Here is an 18313-nt window from a genome sequence, read left to right as displayed (position 1 = left end):
TCTTTGTGCAACCTGGACTCTTCATTTGCTCATCTGCCTGAGTCACAGTGTGTCCAATTGGTGGGACTGATTGGAAAATTTCCACAGCTTTTTAGTGACGTGCTGTCCCGTACCACCTGGATTGAGCACGATATTGATGTGGGTGAAGCTCAGCCAATTAGACAGCGATTTTACCGCACAAGTCCTGTAAAGCTTAAACATTTGAATGCTGAGATTGATTACTTGTTGGCAAATGAGATTGCAGTACCGTCCTCGGTATAGTAATAGTAATCTAAGCGAGACGTAATAAACGCATGAATTACAGTAGTTGTAGAGGTTGGTGCAGTGCTGGGCTGAAAGAAAAGGTTTTACCTTTGTCAGCTTTCTTAAGTGGAAAAAGCTGGACTTCACTACTGCACCAATTTGATGGTCGAATTTAATATCACTGTCCATTTTAAAACGCAGTTTTGTGACTGTAGGCTTCATGTTTATGTTTAATGTTTATGACAAGTTCATAAAATTTATAACAGGTTCATGACAGTGTGATGTCATGGTTATGACGGTGTCATGTATCTCTTATGTAGATACCATCAAATAAGTAAAAAGTGTTACCGTTTTTTAACATTCATGAAAATTAATTAAAGTATAGCGTCTGTGTCATGTAATTGAATATGCATGTAGACTGCAGTATAGCGAATACAAGATTCATCATTAAATAGTTTATTTTATAAATGTATTCTTTAATGTTTTTACATTCAGAATTTTTGTGTTTTTTATTTCATCAACAATTTTAGAAATAAAATCACAGTTGCAACAGTTGTCGGTATACTGTATATGATAGTAAAAATTACAGATGAACAAAATGAGGAAATTTGGAGGAAGAGGTCAACAGCTGATTTACAATTATTGAGAGATTGAAATAATGTGTCATTGTTGGTGAGTCTTCAATTTATTTCAAGAAATAGTGTTCAGCTATGACACACTCTAATTTGTTAGAGTTATCATAGAAAATTCTCTTTTATTCGGTTCCTGGAATAGTTAAGGTGCTTCTGCATTGGCACACCAGTCAAAATAGGAAGACCAGAAAAAAACCTTTATCCATTTATTTCTTTAAATACACAAAATATATACTTTTACACAATTTAGTAGCTTAAGGATAAGTGAAAGCAGTAATCACTAAACAAGAAATACTATATAATAAATATTTAAATAAAAATTTTTATGTAACTATGAATTAAATTTCTTTAACTCACAGATATCTGTGCAATTAGTAGCTTTTCCAATCAAGGATTGGTTGCCAAGGCAAAGTGGCTTAAAAAATCACCAGACAGTCAATGAGGTGACTTGAAAGCCATTCATCCACGGCAAAGTACTACAATAGTACAAAGAAAACAAATCCAAACATAAGATAGACCATACCCAGTTTGCCACAACAAGCATCACTGGAGGAAGATGTAGTTGGGGCAACAGTTGTTGCTGCAGCTGTGGATGTATGAGCTGACACTGAAGTTGGTGGACCAGTTGTGGTTGTTGAAGCAGAAGTTGGGGCTGTAGATGTTGCAGTTGCCGCAGCAGTTGTTGCAGTTGCCACAAGAGTTGTTGGGGCAGTAGTTGTTGCAGTTGTTGTGGTTGTTGGGGCAGTAGTTGTTGTAGTTGCAGCCACAGTTGTTGTGGTTGTTGGGGCAGTAGTTGGTGCAGTTAGAGCAGTAGTAGTTGTGGTTGGAGAAGTAGTTGTAGTGGTTGGTAGAGTAGTTGTTGTGGTTGCAGCAGTAGTAGTTGTGGTTGGGGCAGAAGTTGTAGTTGATGCAGTAGTTGTAGTGGTTGGAGCAGTAGTAGTTGATACAGTAGTTGTTGTAGTTGGAGTAGTTGTGGTCGTGGTTGGTGCAGTAGCAGTTGTGGTCGGAGCAGTTGTAGTTGATGCAGTAGTTGTTGTAGTTGGTGCAGTAGTTGTTGTGGTTGGAGCAGTAGTAGTTGTTGTTGGAACAGTAGTTGTTGTGGTTGGAGCAGTAGTTGTAGTGGATGGTGCAGTAGTAATTGAAGTTGGAGTAGTAGTTGTACTGGTTGCTGCAGTAATTGTTGTGGTTGGAGCAGTAGTAGTTGATACAGTAGTTGTTGTAGTTGGAGTAGTTGTGGTCGTGGTTGGTGCAGTAGCAGTTGTGGTCGGAGCAGTTGTAGTTGATGCAGTAGTTGTTGTGGTTGGTGCACTTGTTGTAGTGGTTGGTGCAGTAGTAGTTGTAGTAGGGGCAGTAGTCGTTGTGGTTGGAGCTGTAGTAGTTGTGGTTGGGGCAGTAGTTGTTGTGGTTGGGGCAGTAGTTGTGGTTGGAGCAGTAGTAGTTGTGGTTGGGGCGGTAGTTGTCGTGGTTGGTGCAGTAGTTGTTGTGGTTGGAGCTGTAGTAGTTGTGGTTTGGGCAGTAGTTGTGGTTGGAGCAGTAGTTGTTGTGGTTGGAGCAGTAGTTGTCGTGGTTGGTGCAGTAGTTGTCGTGGTTGGAGCAGTAGTAGTTGTGGTTGGAGCAGTAGTAGTTGTGGTTGGGGCAGTAGTTGTTGTGGTTGGAGCTGTAGTAGTTGTGGTTGGAGCAGTAGTTGTTGTGGTTGGAGCAGTAGTAGTGGTTGGAGCAGTAGTTGTTGTGGTTGGAGCAGTAGTTGTCATGGTTGGTGCAGTAGTTGTTGTGGTTGGAGCAGTAGTAGTTGTGGTTGGAGCAGTAGTAGTTGTGGTTGGAGCAGTAGTAGTTGTGGTTGGGGCAGTAGTTGTTGTGGTTGGAGCTGTAGTAGTTGTGGTTGGAGCAGTAGTTGTTGTGGTTGGAGCAGTAGTAGTTGTGGTTGGGGCAGTAGTTGTTGCTGCAGCTGTGGATGTATGAGCTGACACTGAAGTTGGTGGACCAGTTGTGGTTGTTGAAGCAGAAGTTGGGGCTGTAGATGTTGCAGTTGCCGCAGCAGTTGTTGCAGTTGCCACAAGAGTTGTTGGGGCAGTAGTTGTTGCAGTTGTTGTGGTTGTTGGGGCAGTAGTTGTTGTAGTTGCAGCCACAGTTGTTGTGGTTGTTGGGGCAGTAGTTGGTGCAGTTAGAGCAGTAGTAGTTGTGGTTGGAGAAGTAGTTGTAGTGGTTGGTAGAGTAGTTGTTGTGGTTGCAGCAGTAGTAGTTGTGGTTGGGGCAGAAGTTGTAGTTGATGCAGTAGTTGTAGTGGTTGGAGCAGTAGTAGTTGATACAGTAGTTGTTGTAGTTGGAGTAGTTGTGGTCGTGGTTGGTGCAGTAGCAGTTGTGGTCGGAGCAGTTGTAGTTGATGCAGTAGTTGTTGTAGTTGGTGCAGTAGTTGTTGTGGTTGGAGCAGTAGTAGTTGTTGTTGGAACAGTAGTTGTTGTGGTTGGAGCAGTAGTTGTAGTGGATGGTGCAGTAGTAATTGAAGTTGGAGTAGTAGTTGTACTGGTTGCTGCAGTCGTTGTCGTGGTTGGTGCAGTAGTTGTTGTGGTTGGTGCAGTTGTTGTAGTGGTTGGTGCAGTAGTAGTTGTAGTAGGGGCAGAAGTCGTTGTGGTTGGAGCTGTAGTAGTTGTGGTTGGGGCAGTTGTTGTCGTGGTTGGTGCAGTAGTTGTTGTAGTTAGTGCAGCAGTAGTTGTGGTTGGGGCAGTAGTTGTTGTGGTTGGAGCAGTAGTAGTTGTGGTTGGTGCAGTAGTTGTTGGGGCAGTAGTTGTTGTTGTTGGAGCAGTAGTAGTTGTGGTTTGGGCAGTAGTTGTGGTTGGAGCAGTAGTTGTTGTGGTTGGAGCAGTAGTTGTCGTGGTTGGTGCAGTAGTTGTTGTGGTTGGAGCAGTAGTAGTTGTGGTTGGAGCAGTAGTAGTTGTGGTTGGGGCAGTAGTTGTTGTGGTTGGAGCTGTAGTAGTTGTGGTTGGAGCAGTAGTAGTGGTTGGAGCAGTAGTTGTTGTGGTTGGAGCAGTAGTTGTCATGGTTGGTGCAGTAGTTGTTGTGGTTGGAGCAGTAGTAGTTGTGGTTGGAGCAGTAGTAGTTGTGGTTGGGGCAGTAGTTGTTGTGGTTGGAGCTGTAGTAGTTGTGGTTGGAGCAGTAGTTGTTGTGGTTGGAGCAGTAGTAGTTGTGGTTGGGGCAGTAGTTGTTGTGGTTGGAGCAGTAGTAGTTGTGGTTGGGGCAGTAGTTGTCGTGGTTGGTGCAGTAGTTGTTGTGGTTGGAGCAGTAGTAGTTGTGGTTGGAGCAGTAGTAGTTGTGGTTGGAGCAGTAGTAGTTGTGGTTGGGGCAGTAGTTGTTGTGGTTGGAGCTGTAGTAGTTGTGGTTGGGGCAGTAGTTGTTGTGGTTGGAGCTGTAGTAGTTGTGGTTGGGGCAGTAGTTGTGGTTGGAGCTGTAGTAGTTGTGGTTGGGGCAGTAGTTGTTGATGGTGCAGTTGTAGTTGGGGCAGTAGTTGTTGTGGTTAGAGCTGTAGTAGTTGTGGTTGGAGCTGTAGTAGTTGTGGTTGGGGCAGTAGTTGTGGTTGGTGCAGTAGTTGTTCTGGTTGGTGCAGTTGTTGTAGTGGTTGGTGCAGTAGTAGTTGTGGTTGGGGCAGTGGTTGTTGTGGTTGGTGCAGTAGTTGTTGTGGTTGGGGCAGTAGTTGTTGTGGTTGGAGCAGTAGTTGTTGTGGTTGGAGCAGTAGTTGTCGTGGTTGGTGCAGTAGTTGTTGTGGTTGGAGCAGTAGTAGTTGTGGTTGGGACAGTAGTAGTTGTGGTTGGGACAGTAGTTGTTGTGGTTGGAGCTGTAGTAGTTGTGGTTGGAGCAGTAGTAGTTGTGGTTGGGGCAGTAGTTGTTGTGGTTGGAGCTGTAGTAGTTGTGGTTGGGGCAGTAGTTGTGGTTGGAGCTGTAGTAGTTGTGGTTGGGGCAGTAGTTGTTGTTGTTGGTGCAGTTGTAGTTGGGGCAGTAGTTGTTGTGGTTAGAGCTGTAGTAGTTGTGGTTGGAGCTGTAGTAGTTGTGGTTGGGGCAGTAGTTGTTGTGGTTGGTGCAGTAGTTGTTGTGGTTGGTGCAGTTGTTGTAGTGGTTGGTGCAGTAGTAGTTGTGGTTGGGGCAGTGGTTGTTGTGGTTGGTGCAGTAGTTGTTGTAGTTGGTGCAGTAGTAGTTGTAGTTGGAGCAGTAGTTGTTATGGTTAGAGCTGTAGTAGTTGTGGTTGGGGCAGTAGTTGTTGTGGTTGGGGCAGTAGTTGTGGTTGGAGCAGTAGTAGTTGTGGTTGGGGCAGTAGTTGTCGTGGTTGGTGCAGTAGTTGTTGTGGTTGGAGCTGTAGTAGTTGTGGTTTGGGCAGTAGTTGTGGTTGGAGCAGTAGTTGTTGTGGTTGGAGCAGTAGTTGTTGTGGTTGGTGCAGTAGTTGTTGTGGTTGGAGCAGTAGTAGTTGTGGTTGGAGCAGTAGTAGTTGTGGTTGGGGCAGTAGTTGTTGTGGTTGGAGCTGTAGTAGTTGTGGTTGGAGCAGTAGTTGTTGTGGTTGGAGCAGTAGTAGTGGTTGGAGCAGTAGTTGTTGTGGTTGGAGCAGTAGTTGTCGTGGTTGGTGCAGTAGTTGTTGTGGTTGGAGCAGTAGTAGTTGTGGTTGGAGCAGTAGTAGTTGTGGTTGGGACAGTAGGTGTTGTGGTTGGAGCTGTAGTAGTTGTGGTTGGGGCAGTAGTTGTTGTGGTTGGGGCAGTAGTTGTGGTGGTTGGAGCAGTAGTTGTTGTAGTTGGTGCAGTAGTAGTTGTAGTTGGAGCAGTAGTTGTTATGGTTAGAGCTGTAGTAGTTGTGGTTGGGGCAGTAGTTGTTGTGGTTGGAGCAGTAGTAGTTGTGGTTGGGGCAGTAGTTGTCGTGGTTGGTGCAGTAGTTGTTGTGGTTGGAGCTGTAGTAGTTGTGGTTTGGGCAGTAGTTGTGGTTGGAGCAGTAGTTGTTGTGGTTGGAGCAGTAGTTGTCGTGGTTGGTGCAGTAGTTGTTGTGGTTGGAGCAGTAGTAGTTGTGGTTGGAGCAGTAGTAGTTGTGGTTGGGGCAGTAGTTGTTGTGGTTGGAGCTGTAGTAGTTGTGGTTGGAGCAGTAGTTGTTGTGGTTGGAGCAGTAGTAGTGGTTGGAGCAGTAGTTGTTGTGGTTGGAGCAGTAGTTGTCGTGGTTGGTGCAGTAGTTGTTGTGGTTGGAGCAGTAGAAGTTGTGGTTAGAGCTGTAGTAGTTGTGGTTGGAGCTGTAGTAGTTGTGGTTGGGGCAGTAGTTGTTGTGGTTGGTGCAGTAGTTGTTGTGGTCGGTGCAGTTGTTGTAGTGGTTGGTGCAGTAGTAGTTGTGGTTGGGGCAGTGGTTGTTGTGGTTGATGCAGTAGTTGTTGTGGTTGGGGCAGTAGTTGTTGTGGTTGGAGCTGTAGTTGTTGTGGTTGGAGCAGTAGTAGTTGTGGTTGGGGCAGTAGTTGTCGTGGTTGGTGCAGTAGTTGTTGTGGTTGGTGCAGTGGTTGTGGTTGGAGCAGTAGTTGTCGTGGTTGGTGCAGTAGTTGTTGTGGTTGGAGCAGTAGTAGTTGTGGTTGGAGCAGTAGTAGTTGTGGTTGGGGCAGTAGTTGTTGTGGTTGGAGCTGTAGTAGTTGTGGTTGGAGCAGTAGTTGTTGTGGTTGGAGCAGTAGTAGTTGTGGTTGGGGCAGTAGTTGTTGTGGTTGGAGCTGTAGTAGTTGTGGTTGGAGCAGTAGTAGTTGTGGTTGGGGCAGTAGTTGTTGTGGTTGGAGCTGTAGTAGTTGTGGTTGGAGCAGTAGTTGTTGTGGTTGGAGCAGTACTAGTTGTGGTTGGGGCAGTAGGTGTTGTGGTTGGAGCTGTAGTAGTTGTGGTTGGAGCAGTAGTAGTTGTGGTTGGGGCAGTAGTTGTTGTGGTTGGTGCAGTAGTTGTTGTAGTTGGTGCAGTAGTAGTTGTGGTTGGGGCAGTAGTTGTTGTGGTTGGAGCTGTAGTAGTTGTGGTTGGTGCAGTGGTTGTGGTTGGAGCAGTAGTAGTTGTGGTTGGAGCAGTAGTTGTTGTGGTTGGTGCAGTAGTTGTTGTAGTTGGTGTAGTAGTAGTTGTGGTTGGGGCAGTAGTTGTTGTGGTTGGAGCTGTAGTAGTTGTGGTTGGGGCAGTAGTTGTGGTTGGAGCTGTAGTAGTTGTGGTTGGGGCAGTAGTTGTTGTTGTTGGTGCAGTTGTAGTTGGGGCAGTAGTTGTTGTGGTTAGAGCTGTAGTAGACGTGGTTGGAGCTGTAGTAGTTGTGGTTGGGGCAGTAGTTGTTGTGGTTGGTGCAGTAGTTGTTGTGGTTGGTGCAGTTGTTGTAGTGGTTGGTGCAGTAGTAGTTGTGGTTGGGGCAGTGGTTGTTGTGGTTGGTGCAGTAGTTGTTGTGGTTGGGGCAGTAGTTGTTGTGGTTGGAGCAGTAGTTGTTGTGGTTGGAGCAGTAGTAGTTGTGGTTGGAGCAGTAGTAGTTGTGGTTGGGGCAGTAGTTGTTGTGGTTGGAGCTGTAGTAGTTGTGGTTGGAGCAGTAGTTGTTGTGGTTGGAGCAGTAGTAGTGGTTGGAGCAGTAGTTGTTGTGGTTGGAGCAGTAGTTGTTGTGGTTGGTGCAGTAGTAGTTGTGGTTGGGGCAGTAGTTGTTGTGGTTGGAGCAGTAGTTGTTGTGGTTGGAGCAGTAGTAGTTGTGGTTGGTGCAGTAGTAGATGTGGTTGGGGCAGTAGTTGTTGTGGTTGGAGCAGTAGTAGTTGTGGTTGGCGCAGTAGTTGTTGTGGTTGGAGCTGCAGTAGTTGTGGTTGGGGCAGTAGTTGTTGTGGTTGGAGCAGTAGTTGTTGTGGTTGGGGCAGTAGTTGTGGTTGGTGCAGTAGTTGTCGTGGTTGGTGCAGTAGTTGTTGTGGTTGGAGCAGTAGTTGTCGTGGTTGGGGCAGTAGTTGTCGTGGTTGGGGCAGTAGTTGTCGTGGTTGGTGCAGTAGTTGTTGTGGTTAGGGCAGTAGTTGTCGTGGTTGGTGCAGTAGTTGTTGTGGTTGGAGAAGTAGTAGTTGTGGTTGGTGCAGTTGTAGTTGGGGCAGTAGTTGCTGTGGTTGGTGCAGTAGTTGTGGTTGGAGCAGTATAAGTTGTGGTTGGGGCAGTAGTTGTTGTGGTTGGAGCAGTAGTTGTTGTGGTTGGAGCAGTAGTAGTTGTGGTTGTGGTAGTAGTTGTCGTGGTTGGTGCAGTAGCTGTTGTAGTTGGTGCAGTAGTAGTTGTGGTTGGGGCAGTAGTTGTTGTGGTTGGAGCAGTAGTAGTTGTGGTTGGTGCAGTAGTTGTTGTGGTTGGAGCTGCAGTAGTTGTGGTTGGGGCAGTAGTTGTTGTGGTTGGAGCAGTAGTTGTGGTTGGGGCAGTAGTTGTGGTTGATGCAGTAGTTGTCGTGGTTGGTGCAGTAGTTGTTGTGGTTGGTGCAGTAGTTGTTGTGGTTGGAGCAGTAGTTGTCGTGGTTGGGGCAGTAGTTGTCGTGGTTGGGGCAGTAGTTGTCGTGGTTGGTGCAGTAGTTGTTGTGGTTGGAGCTGTAGTAGTTGTGGTTGGGGCAGTAGTTGTCGTGGTTGGTGCAGTAGTTGTTGTGGTTGGTGCAGTTGTTGTTGTGGTTGGGGCAGTAGTAGTTGTAGTTGGGACAGTAGTTGTTGTGGTTGGAGCTGTAGTAGTTGTGGTTGGTGCAGTAGTAGTCATGGTTGGTGCAGTAGTTGTGGTTGGGGCAGTAGTTGTCGTGGTTGGGGCAGTAGTTGTTGTGGTTGGAGCAGTAGTAGTTGTGGTTGGGGCAGTAGTTGTTGTGGTTGGAGATGTAGTAGTTGTTGTGGTTGGAGCAGTAGTTGTTGATGTTGGAGCAGTAGTAGTTGTGGTTGGGGCAGTAGTTGTCGTGGTTGGTGCAGTAGTTGTGGTTGGTGCAGTATTAGTTGTAGTTGGGGCGGTAGTTGTTGTGGTTGGAGCTGTTGTGGTTGGGGCAGTAGTTGTCGTGGTTGGTGCAGTAGTTGTGGTTGGAGCTGTTGTGGTTGGGGCAGTAGTTGTCGTGGTTGGAGCAGTAGTTGTTGTGGTTGGAGCAGTAGTAGTTGTGGTTGGGGCAGTAGTTGTCGTGGTTGGTGCAGTAGTTGTGGTTGGTGCAGTAGTTGTCGTGGTTGGTGCAGAAGTTGTTGTGGTTGGAGCAGTAGTAGTTGTAGTTGGAACAGTAGTTGTTGTGGTTAGAGCTGTAGTTGTTGTGGTTGGGGCAGTAGTTGTGGTTGGTGCAGTAGTTGTCGTGGTTGGTGCAGTAGTTGTTGTGGTTGGTGCAGTAGTTGTTGTGGTTGGGGCAGTAGTTGTTGTGGTTGGAGCTGTAGTAGTAGTTGTGGTTGGGGCAGTAGTTGTTGTGGTTGGAGCTGTAGTAGTTGTGGTTGGAGCAGTAGTTGTTGTGGTTGGAGCAGTAGTAGTGGTTGGAGCAGTAGTTGTTGTGGTTGGAGCAGTAGTTGTTGTGGTTGGTGCAGTAGTAGTTGTGGTTGGGGCAGTAGTTGTTGTGGTTGGAGCAGTAGTAGTTGTGGTTGGGGCAGTAGTTGTTGTGGTTGGAGCAGTAGTTGTTGTGGTTGGGGCAGTAGTTGTGGTTGGTGCAGTAGTTGTTGTGGTTGGGGCAGTAGTTGTGGTTGGTGCAGTTGTAGTTGGGGCAGTAGTTGCTGTGGTTGGTGCAGTAGTTGTGGTTGGAGCAGTATAAGTTGTGGTTGGGGCAGTAGTTGTTGTGGTTGGAGCAGTAGTTGTTGTGGTTGGAGCAGTAGTAGTTGTGGTTGTGGTAGTAGTTGTCGTGGTTGGTGCAGTAGCTGTTGTAGTTGGTGCAGTAGTAGTTGTGGTTGGGGCAGTAGTTGTTGTGGTTGGAGCAGTAGTAGTTGTGGTTGGTGCAGTAGTTGTTGTGGTTGGAGCTGCAGTAGTTGTGGTTGGGGCAGTAGTTGTTGTGGTTGGAGCAGTAGTTGTGGTTGGGGCAGTAGTTGTGGTTGATGCAGTAGTTGTCGTGGTTGGTGCAGTAGTTGTTGTGGTTGGTGCAGTAGTTGTTGTGGTTGGAGCAGTAGTTGTCGTGGTTGGGGCAGTAGTTGTCGTGGTTGGGGCAGTAGTTGTCGTGGTTGGTGCAGTAGTTGTTGTGGTTGGAGCTGTAGTAGTTGTGGTTGGGGCAGTAGTTGTCGTGGTTGGTGCAGTAGTTGTTGTGGTTGGTGCAGTTGTTGTTGTGGTTGGGGCAGTAGTAGTTGTAGTTGGGACAGTAGTTGTTGTGGTTGGAGCTGTAGTAGTTGTGGTTGGTGCAGTAGTAGTCATGGTTGGTGCAGTAGTTGTGGTTGGGGCAGTAGTTGTCGTGGTTGGGGCAGTAGTTGTTGTGGTTGGAGCAGTAGTAGTTGTGGTTGGGGCAGTAGTTGTTGTGGTTGGAGATGTAGTAGTTGTTGTGGTTGGAGCAGTAGTTGTTGATGTTGGAGCAGTAGTAGTTGTGGTTGGGGCAGTAGTTGTCGTGGTTGGTGCAGTAGTTGTGGTTGGTGCAGTATTAGTTGTAGTTGGGGCGGTAGTTGTTGTGGTTGGAGCTGTTGTGGTTGGGGCAGTAGTTGTCGTGGTTGGTGCAGTAGTTGTGGTTGGAGCTGTTGTGGTTGGGGCAGTAGTTGTCGTGGTTGGAGCAGTAGTTGTTGTGGTTGGAGCAGTAGTAGTTGTGGTTGGGGCAGTAGTTGTCGTGGTTGGTGCAGTAGTTGTGGTTGGTGCAGTAGTTGTCGTGGTTGGTGCAGAAGTTGTTGTGGTTGGAGCAGTAGTAGTTGTAGTTGGAACAGTAGTTGTTGTGGTTAGAGCTGTAGTTGTTGTGGTTGGGGCAGTAGTTGTGGTTGGTGCAGTAGTTGTCGTGGTTGGTGCAGTAGTTGTTGTGGTTGGTGCAGTAGTTGTTGTGGTTGGGGCAGTAGTTGTTGTGGTTGGAGCTGTAGTAGTAGTTGTGGTTGGGGCAGTAGTTGTTGTGGTTGGAGCTGTAGTAGTTGTGGTTGGAGCAGTAGTTGTTGTGGTTGGAGCAGTAGTAGTGGTTGGAGCAGTAGTTGTTGTGGTTGGAGCAGTAGTTGTTGTGGTTGGTGCAGTAGTAGTTGTGGTTGGGGCAGTAGTTGTTGTGGTTGGAGCAGTAGTAGTTGTGGTTGGGGCAGTAGTTGTTGTGGTTGGAGCAGTAGTTGTTGTGGTTGGGGCAGTAGTTGTGGTTGGTGCAGTAGTTGTCGTGGTTGGTGCAGTAGTTGTTGTGGTTGGAGCAGTAGTTGTCGTGGTTGGGGCAGTAGTTGTCGTGGTTGGGGCAGTAGTTGTCGTGGTTGGTGCAGTAGTTGTTGTGGTTAGGGCAGTAGTTGTCGTGGTTGGTGCAGTAGTTGTGGTTGGAGAAGTAGTAGTTGTGGTTGGTGCAGTTGTAGTTGGGGCAGTAGTTGCTGTGGTTGGGGCAGTAGTTGTCGTGGTTGGTGCAGTAGTTGTGGTTGGAGCAGTATTAGTTGTGGTTGGGGCAGTAGTTGTTGTGGTTGGAGCAGTAGTTGTTGTGGTTGGAGCAGTAGTAGTTGTGGTTGTGGTAGTAGTTGTCGTGGTTGGTGCAGTAGTTGTTGTGGTTGGAGCTGCAGTAGTTGTGGTTGGGGCAGTAGTTGTTGTGGTTGGAGCAGTAGTTGTGGTTGGGGCAGTAGTTGTGGTTGATGCAGTAGTTGTCGTGGTTGGTGCAGTAGTTGTTGTGGTTGGTGCAGTAGTTGTAGTGGTTGGAGCAGTAGTTGTCGTGGTTGGGGCAGTAGTTGTCGTGGTTGGGGCAGTAGTTGTCGTGGTTGGTGCAGTAGTTGTTGTGGTTGGAGCTGTAGTAGTTGTGGTTGGGGCAGTAGTTGTCGTGGTTGGTGCAGTAGTTGTTGTGGTTGGTGCAGTTGTTGTTGTGGTTGGGGCAGTAGTAGTTGTAGTTGGGACAGTAGTTGTTGTGGTTGGAGCTGTAGTAGTTGTGGTTGGTGCAGTAGTAGTCGTGGTTGGTGCAGTAGTTGTGGTTGGGGCAGTAGTTGTTGTGGTTGGGGCAGTAGTTGTTGTGGTTGGAGCAGTAGTAGTTGTGGTTGGGGCAGTAGTTGTTGTGGTTGGAGCTGTAGTAGTTGTGGTTGGAGCAGTAGTTGTTGATGTTGGAGCAGTAGTAGTTGTGGTTGGGGCAGTAGTTGTCGTGGTTGGTGCAGTAGTTGTTGTGGTTGGTGCAGTATTAGTTGTAGTTGGGGCAGTAGTTGTTGTGGTTGGAGCTGTTGTGGTTGGGGCAGTAGTTGTCGTGGTTGGTGCAGTAGTTGTGGTTGGAGCTGTTGTGGTTGGGGCAGTAGTTGTCGTGGTTGGAGCAGTAGTTGTTGTGGTTGGAGCAGTAGTAGTTGTGGTTGGGGCAGTAGTTGTCGTGGTTGGTGCAGTAGTTGTGGTTGGTGCAGTAGTTGTCGTGGTTGGTGCAGAAGTTGTTGTGGTTGGAGCAGTAGTAGTTGTAGTTGGAACAGTAGTTGTTGTGGTTAGAGCTGTAGTTGTGGTTGGGGCAGTAGTTGTGGTTGGTGCAGTAGTTGTCGTGGTTGGTGCAGTAGTTGTTGTGGTTGGTGCAGTAGTTGTTGTGGTTGGGGCAGTAGTTGTTGTGGTTGGAGCTGTAGTAGTTGTTGTGGTTGGAGCAGTAGTTGTCGTCGTTGGTGCAGTAGTTGTTGTGGTTGGTGCAGTAGTAGTTGTAGTTGGGGCAGTAGTTGTTGTGGTTGGAGCTGTTGTGGTTGGGGCAGTAGTTGTCGTGGTTGGTGCAGTAGTTGTTGTGGTTGGTGCAGTAGTTGTTGTGGTTGGAGCAGTAGTAGTTGTAGTTGGGGCAGTAGTTGTTGTGGTTGGAGCAGTAGTTGTCGTGGTTGGTGCAGTAGTTGTTGTAGTTGGTGCAGTAGTTGTTGTGGTTGGAGCAGTAGTTGTGGTGGTTGGAGCAGTAGTTGTAGTTGGGGCAGTAGTTGTTGTGGTTGGAGCTGTAGTAGTTGTGGTTTGGGCAGTAGTTGTTGTGGTTGGAGCTGTAGTAGTTGTGGTTGGGGCAGTAGTTGTTGTGGTTGGGGCAGTAGTTGTTGTGGTTGGTGCAGTAGTTGTTGTGGTTGGTGCAGTTGTTGTGGTTGGTGCAGTAGTAGTTGTAGTTGGTGCAGTAGTAGTTGTAGTTGGGGCAGTAGTTGTTGTGGTTGGAGCTGTAGTAGTTGTGGTTGGGGCTGTAGTAGTTGTGGTTGGGGCAGTAGTTGTTGTGGTTGGAGCTGTAGTTGTTGTGGTTGGAGCAGTAGTAGTCGTGGTTGGGGCAGTAGTTGTCGTGGTTGGTGCAGTAGTTGTTGTGGTTGGTGCAGTAGTTGTTGTGGTTGGAGCTGTAGTAGTTGTGGTTGGGGCAGTAGTTGTCGTGGTTGGTGCAGTAGTTGTTGTGGTTGGTGCAGTTGTTGTTGTGGTTGGTGCAGTAGTAGTTGTAGTTGGGACAGTAGTTGTTGTGGTTGCAGCTGTAGTAGTTGTGGTTGGTGCAGTAGTAGTTGTGGTTGGGGCAGTAGTTGTTGTGGTTGGAGCAGTAGTAGTTGTGGTTGGGGCAGTAGTTGTTGTGGTTGGTGCAGTAGTTGTAGTTGGTGCAGTAGTAGTTGTGGTTGGGGCAGTAGTTGTTGTGGTTGGAGCAGTAGTAGTTGTGGTTGGCGCAGTAGTTGTTGTGGTTGGAGCTGCAGTAGTTGTGGTTGGGGCAGTAGTTGTTGTGGTTGGAGCTGTAGTAGTTGTGGTTGGAGCAGTAGTTGTTGTGGTTGGAGCAGTAGTAGTGGTTGGAGCAGTAGTTGTTGTGGTTGGAGCAGTAGTTGTCGTGGTTGGTGCAGTAGTTGTTGTGGTTGGAGCAGTAGTTGTCGTGGTTGGGGCAGTAGTTGTCGTGGTTGGAGCAGTAGTTGTCGTGGTTGGTGCTGTAGTAGTTGTGGTTGGGGCAGTAGTTGTCGTGGTTGGTGCAGTAGTTGTTGTGGTTGGTGCAGTTGTTGTTGTGGTTGGTGCAGTAGTAGTTGTAGTTGGGACAGTAGTTGTTGTGGTTGGAGCTGTAGTAGTTGTGGTTGGTGCAGTAGTAGTTGTGGTTGGGGCAGTAGTTGTTGTGGTTGGAGCAGTAGTTGTTGTGGTTGGAGCAGTAGTAGTTGTGGTTGGTGCAGTAGTAGATGTGGTTGGGGCAGTAGTTGTTGTGGTTGGAGCAGTAGTAGTTGTGGTTGGCGCAGTAGTTGTTGTGGTTGGAGCTGCAGTAGTTGTGGTTGGGGCAGTAGTTGTTGTGGTTGGAGCAGTAGATGTTGTGGTTGGGGCAGTAGTTGTGGTTGGTGCAGTAGTTGTCGTGGTTGGTGCAGTAGTTGTTGTGGTTGGAGCAGTAGTTGTCGTGGTTGGGGCAGTAGTTGTCGTGGTTGGTGCAGTAGTTGTTGTGGTTGGAGCAGTAGTAGTTGTGGTTCGGGCAGTAGTTGTTGTGGTTGGAGCTGTAGTAGTTGTTGTGGTTGGAGCAGTAGTTGTCGTGGTTGGTGCAGTAGTTGTTGTGGTTGGTGCAGTAGTAGTTGTAGTTGGGGCAGTAGTTGTTGTGGTTGGAGCTGTAGTAGTTGTGGTTGGGGCAGTAGTTGTTGTGGTTGGGGCAGTAGTTGTTGTGGTTGGTGCAGTAGTTGTTGTGGTTGGTGCAGTTGTTGTGGTTGGTGCAGTAGTAGTTGTAGTTGGTGCAGTAGTAGTTGTAGTTGGGGCAGTAGTTGTTGTGGTTGGAGCTGTAGTAGTTGTGGTTGGGGCTGTAGTAGTTGTGGTTGGGGCAGTAGTTGTTGTGGTTGGAGCTGTAGTTGTTGTGGTTGGAGCAGTAGTAGTCGTGGTTGGGGCAGTAGTTGTCGTGGTTGGTGCAGTAGTTGTTGTGGTTGGTGCAGTAGTTGTTGTGGTTGGAGCTGTAGTAGTTGTGGTTGGGGCAGTAGTTGTCGTGGTTGGTGCAGTAGTTGTTGTGGTTGGTGCAGTTGTTGTTGTGGTTGGTGCAGTAGTAGTTGTAGTTGGGACAGTAGTTGTTGTGGTTGCAGCTGTAGTAGTTGTGGTTGGTGCAGTAGTAGTTGTGGTTGGGGCAGTAGTTGTTGTGGTTGGAGCAGTAGTAGTTGTGGTTGGGGCAGTAGTTGTTGTGGTTGGTGCAGTAGTTGTAGTTGGTGCAGTAGTAGTTGTGGTTGGGGCAGTAGTTGTTGTGGTTGGAGCAGTAGTAGTTGTGGTTGGCGCAGTAGTTGTTGTGGTTGGAGCTGCAGTAGTTGTGGTTGGGGCAGTAGTTGTTGTGGTTGGAGCAGTAGTAGTTGTGGTTGTGGCAGTAGTTGTTGTGGTTGGAGCTGTAGTAGTTGTGGTTGGAGCAGTAGTTGTTGTGGTTGGAGCAGTAGTAGTGGTTGGAGCAGTAGTTGTTGTGGTTGGAGCAGTAGTTGTCGTGGTTGGTGCAGTAGTTGTTGTGGTTGGAGCAGTAGTTGTCGTGGTTGGGGCAGTAGTTGTCGTGGTTGGAGCAGTAGTTGTCGTGGTTGGTGCAGTAGTTGTTGTGGTTGGAGCTGTAGTAGTTGTGGTTGGGGCAGTAGTTGTCGTGGTTGGTGCAGTAGTTGTTGTGGTTGGTGCAGTTGTTGTTGTGGTTGGTGCAGTAGTAGTTGTAGTTGGGACAGTAGTTGTTGTGGTTGGAGCTGTAGTAGTTGTGGTTGGAGCAGTAGTAGTTGTGGTTGGTGCAGTAGTAGATGTGGTTGGGGCAGTAGTTGTTGTGGTTGGAGCAGTAGTAGTTGTGGTTGGCGCAGTAGTTGTTGTGGTTGGAGCTGCAGTAGTTGTGGTTGGGGCAGTAGTTGTTGTGGTTGGAGCAGTAGATGTTGTGGTTGGGGCAGTAGTTGTGGTTGGTGCAGTAGTTGTTGTGGTTGGAGCAGTAGTTGTCGTGGTTGGGGCAGTAGTTGTCGTGGTTGGGGCAGTAGTTGTCGTGGTTGGTGCAGTAGTTGTTGTGGTTGGAGCAGTAGTAGTTGTGGTTGGGGCAGTAGTTGTTGTGGTTGGAGCTGTAGTAGTTGTTGTGGTTGGAGCAGTAGTTGTCGTGGTTGGTGCAGTAGTTGTTGTGGTTGGTGCAGTAGTAGTTGTAGTTGGGGCAGTAGTTGTTGTGGTTGGAGCTGTAGTAGTTGTGGTTGGGGCAGTAGTTGTTGTGGTTGGGGCAGTAGTTGTTGTGGTTGGTGCAGTAGTTGTTGTGGTTGGTGCAGTTGTTGTGGTTGGTGCAGTAGTAGTTGTAGTTGGTGCAGTAGTAGTTGTAGTTGGGGCAGTAGTTGTTGTGGTTGGAGCTGTAGTAGTTGTGGTTGGGGCTGTAGTAGTTGTGGTTGGGGCAGTAGTTGTTGTGGTTGGAGCTGTAGTTGTTGTGGTTGGAGCAGTAGTAGTCGTGGTTGGGGCAGTAGTTGTCGTGGTTGGTGCAGTAGTTGTTGTGGTTGGTGCAGTAGTTGTTGTGGTTGGAGCTGTAGTAGTTGTGGTTGGGGCAGTAGTTGTCGTGGTTGGTGCAGTAGTTGTTGTGGTTGGTGCAGTTGTTGTTGTGGTTGGTGCAGTAGTAGTTGTAGTTGGGACAGTAGTTGTTGTGGTTGCAGCTGTAGTAGTTGTGGTTGGTGCAGTAGTAGTTGTGGTTGGGGCAGTAGTTGTTGTGGTTGGAGCAGTAGTAGTTGTGGTTGGGGCAGTAGTTGTTGTGGTTGGTGCAGTAGTTGTAGTTGGTGCAGTAGTAGTTGTGGTTGGGGCAGTAGTTGTTGTGGTTGGAGCAGTAGTAGTTGTGGTTGGCGCAGTAGTTGTTGTGGTTGGAGCTGCAGTAGTTGTGGTTGGGGCAGTAGTTGTTGTGGTTGGAGCAGTAGTAGTTGTGGTTGTGGCAGTAGTTGTTGTGGTTGGAGCTGTAGTAGTTGTGGTTGGAGCAGTAGTTGTTGTGGTTGGAGCAGTAGTAGTGGTTGGAGCAGTAGTTGTTGTGGTTGGAGCAGTAGTTGTCGTGGTTGGTGCAGTAGTTGTTGTGGTTGGAGCAGTAGTTGTCGTGGTTGGGGCAGTAGTTGTCGTGGTTGGAGCAGTAGTTGTCGTGGTTGGTGCAGTAGTTGTTGTGGTTGGAGCTGTAGTAGTTGTGGTTGGGGCAGTAGTTGTCGTGGTTGGTGCAGTAGTTGTTGTGGTTGGTGCAGTTGTTGTTGTGGTTGGTGCAGTAGTAGTTGTAGTTGGGACAGTAGTTGTTGTGGTTGGAGCTGTAGTAGTTGTGGTTGGTGCAGTAGTAGTTGTGGTTGGGGCAGTAGTTGTTGTGGTTGGAGCAGTAGTTGTTGTGGTTGGAGCAGTAGTAGTTGTGGTTGGTGCAGTAGTAGATGTGGTTGGGGCAGTAGTTGTTGCGGTTGGAGCAGTAGTAGTTGTGGTTGGCGCAGTAGTTGTTGTGGTTGGAGCTGCAGTAGTTGTGGTTGGGGCAGTAGTTGTTGTGGTTGGAGCAGTAGTTGTTGTGGTTGGGGCAGTAGTTGTGGTTGGTGCAGTAGTTGTCGTGGTTGGTGCAGTAGTTGTTGTGGTTGGAGCAGTAGTTGTCGTGGTTGGGGCAGTAGTTGTCGTGGTTGGGGCAGTAGTTGTCGTGGTTGGTGCAGTAGTTGTTGTGGTTGGAGCAGTAGTAGTTGTGGTTGGGGCAGTAGTTGTTGTGGTTGGAGCTGTAGTAGTTGTTGTGGTTGGAGCAGTAGTTGTCGTGGTTGGTGCAGTAGTTGTTGTGGTTGGTGCAGTAGTAGTTGTAGTTGGGGCAGTAGTTGTTGTGGTTGGAGCTGTTGTGGTTGGGGCAGTAATTGTCGTGGTTGGTGCAGTAGTTGTTGTGGTTAGGGCAGTAGTTGTCGTGGTTGGTGCAGTAGTTGTTGTGGTTGGAGAAGTAGTAGTTGTGGTTGGTGCAGTTGTAGTTGGGGCAGTAGTTGCTGTGGTTGGGGCAGTAGTTGTCGTGGTTGGTGCAGTAGTTGTGGTTGGAGCAGTATTAGTTGTGGTTGGGGCAGTAGTTGTGGTTGGAGAAGTAGTAGTTGTGGTTGTGGTAGTAGTTGTCGTGGTTGGTGCAGTAGTTGTTGTAGTTGGTGCAGTAGTAGTTGTGGTTGGGGCAGTAGTTGTTGTGGTTGGAGCAGTAGTAGTTGTGGTTGGTGCAGTAGTTGTTGTGGTTGGAGCTGCAGTAGTTGTGGTTGGGGCAGTAGTTGTTGTGGTTGGAGCAGTAGTTGTGGTTGGGGCAGTAGTTGTGGTTGATGCAGTAGTTGTCGTGGTTGGTGCAGTAGTTGTCGTGGTTGGTGCAGTAGTTGTTGTGGTTGGAGCAGTAGTTGTCGTGGTTGGGGCAGTAGTTGTCGTGGTTGGGGCAGTTGTTGTCGTGGTTGGTGCAGTAGTTGTTGTGGTTGGAGCTGTAGTAGTTGTGGTTGGGGCAGTAGTTGTCGTGGTTGGTGCAGTAGTTGTTGTGGTTGGTGCAGTTGTTGTTGTGGTTGGTGCAGTAGTAGTTGTAGTTGGGACAGTAGT

General features: G+C 48.2%; 2 protein-coding genes across 2 annotated transcripts; both read right to left on the bottom strand.

Annotated features, from left to right (window-relative positions):
• Positions 1–1418: 1418 nt before the first annotated feature.
• On the bottom strand, positions 1419–13360 carry LOC131465710 (mucin-2-like; the record flags this gene model as incomplete). Its single annotated transcript, XM_058638578.1, has 5 exons — positions 1419–1527; positions 5859–6519; positions 7131–7140; positions 7907–7966; positions 13316–13360. Coding segments are annotated over 5 exons (885 nt in total), but the record flags the coding sequence as incomplete, so codon positions are not given.
• A 414-nt stretch (positions 13361–13774) lies between these two features.
• LOC131465232 (integumentary mucin C.1-like) lies at positions 13775–14326 on the bottom strand (the record flags this gene model as incomplete). Its single annotated transcript, XM_058637675.1, has 1 exon — positions 13775–14326. A coding segment is annotated over one exon (552 nt), but the record flags the coding sequence as incomplete, so codon positions are not given.
• Between the last annotated feature and the right edge of the window lie 3987 nt (positions 14327–18313).

Source organism: Solea solea, chromosome 9 (assembly GCF_958295425.1).
Source record: "Solea solea chromosome 9, fSolSol10.1, whole genome shotgun sequence".
NCBI lineage: Eukaryota > Metazoa > Chordata > Actinopteri > Pleuronectiformes > Soleidae > Solea > Solea solea.
This window is presented reverse-complemented; position numbering and strand designations above follow the sequence as displayed.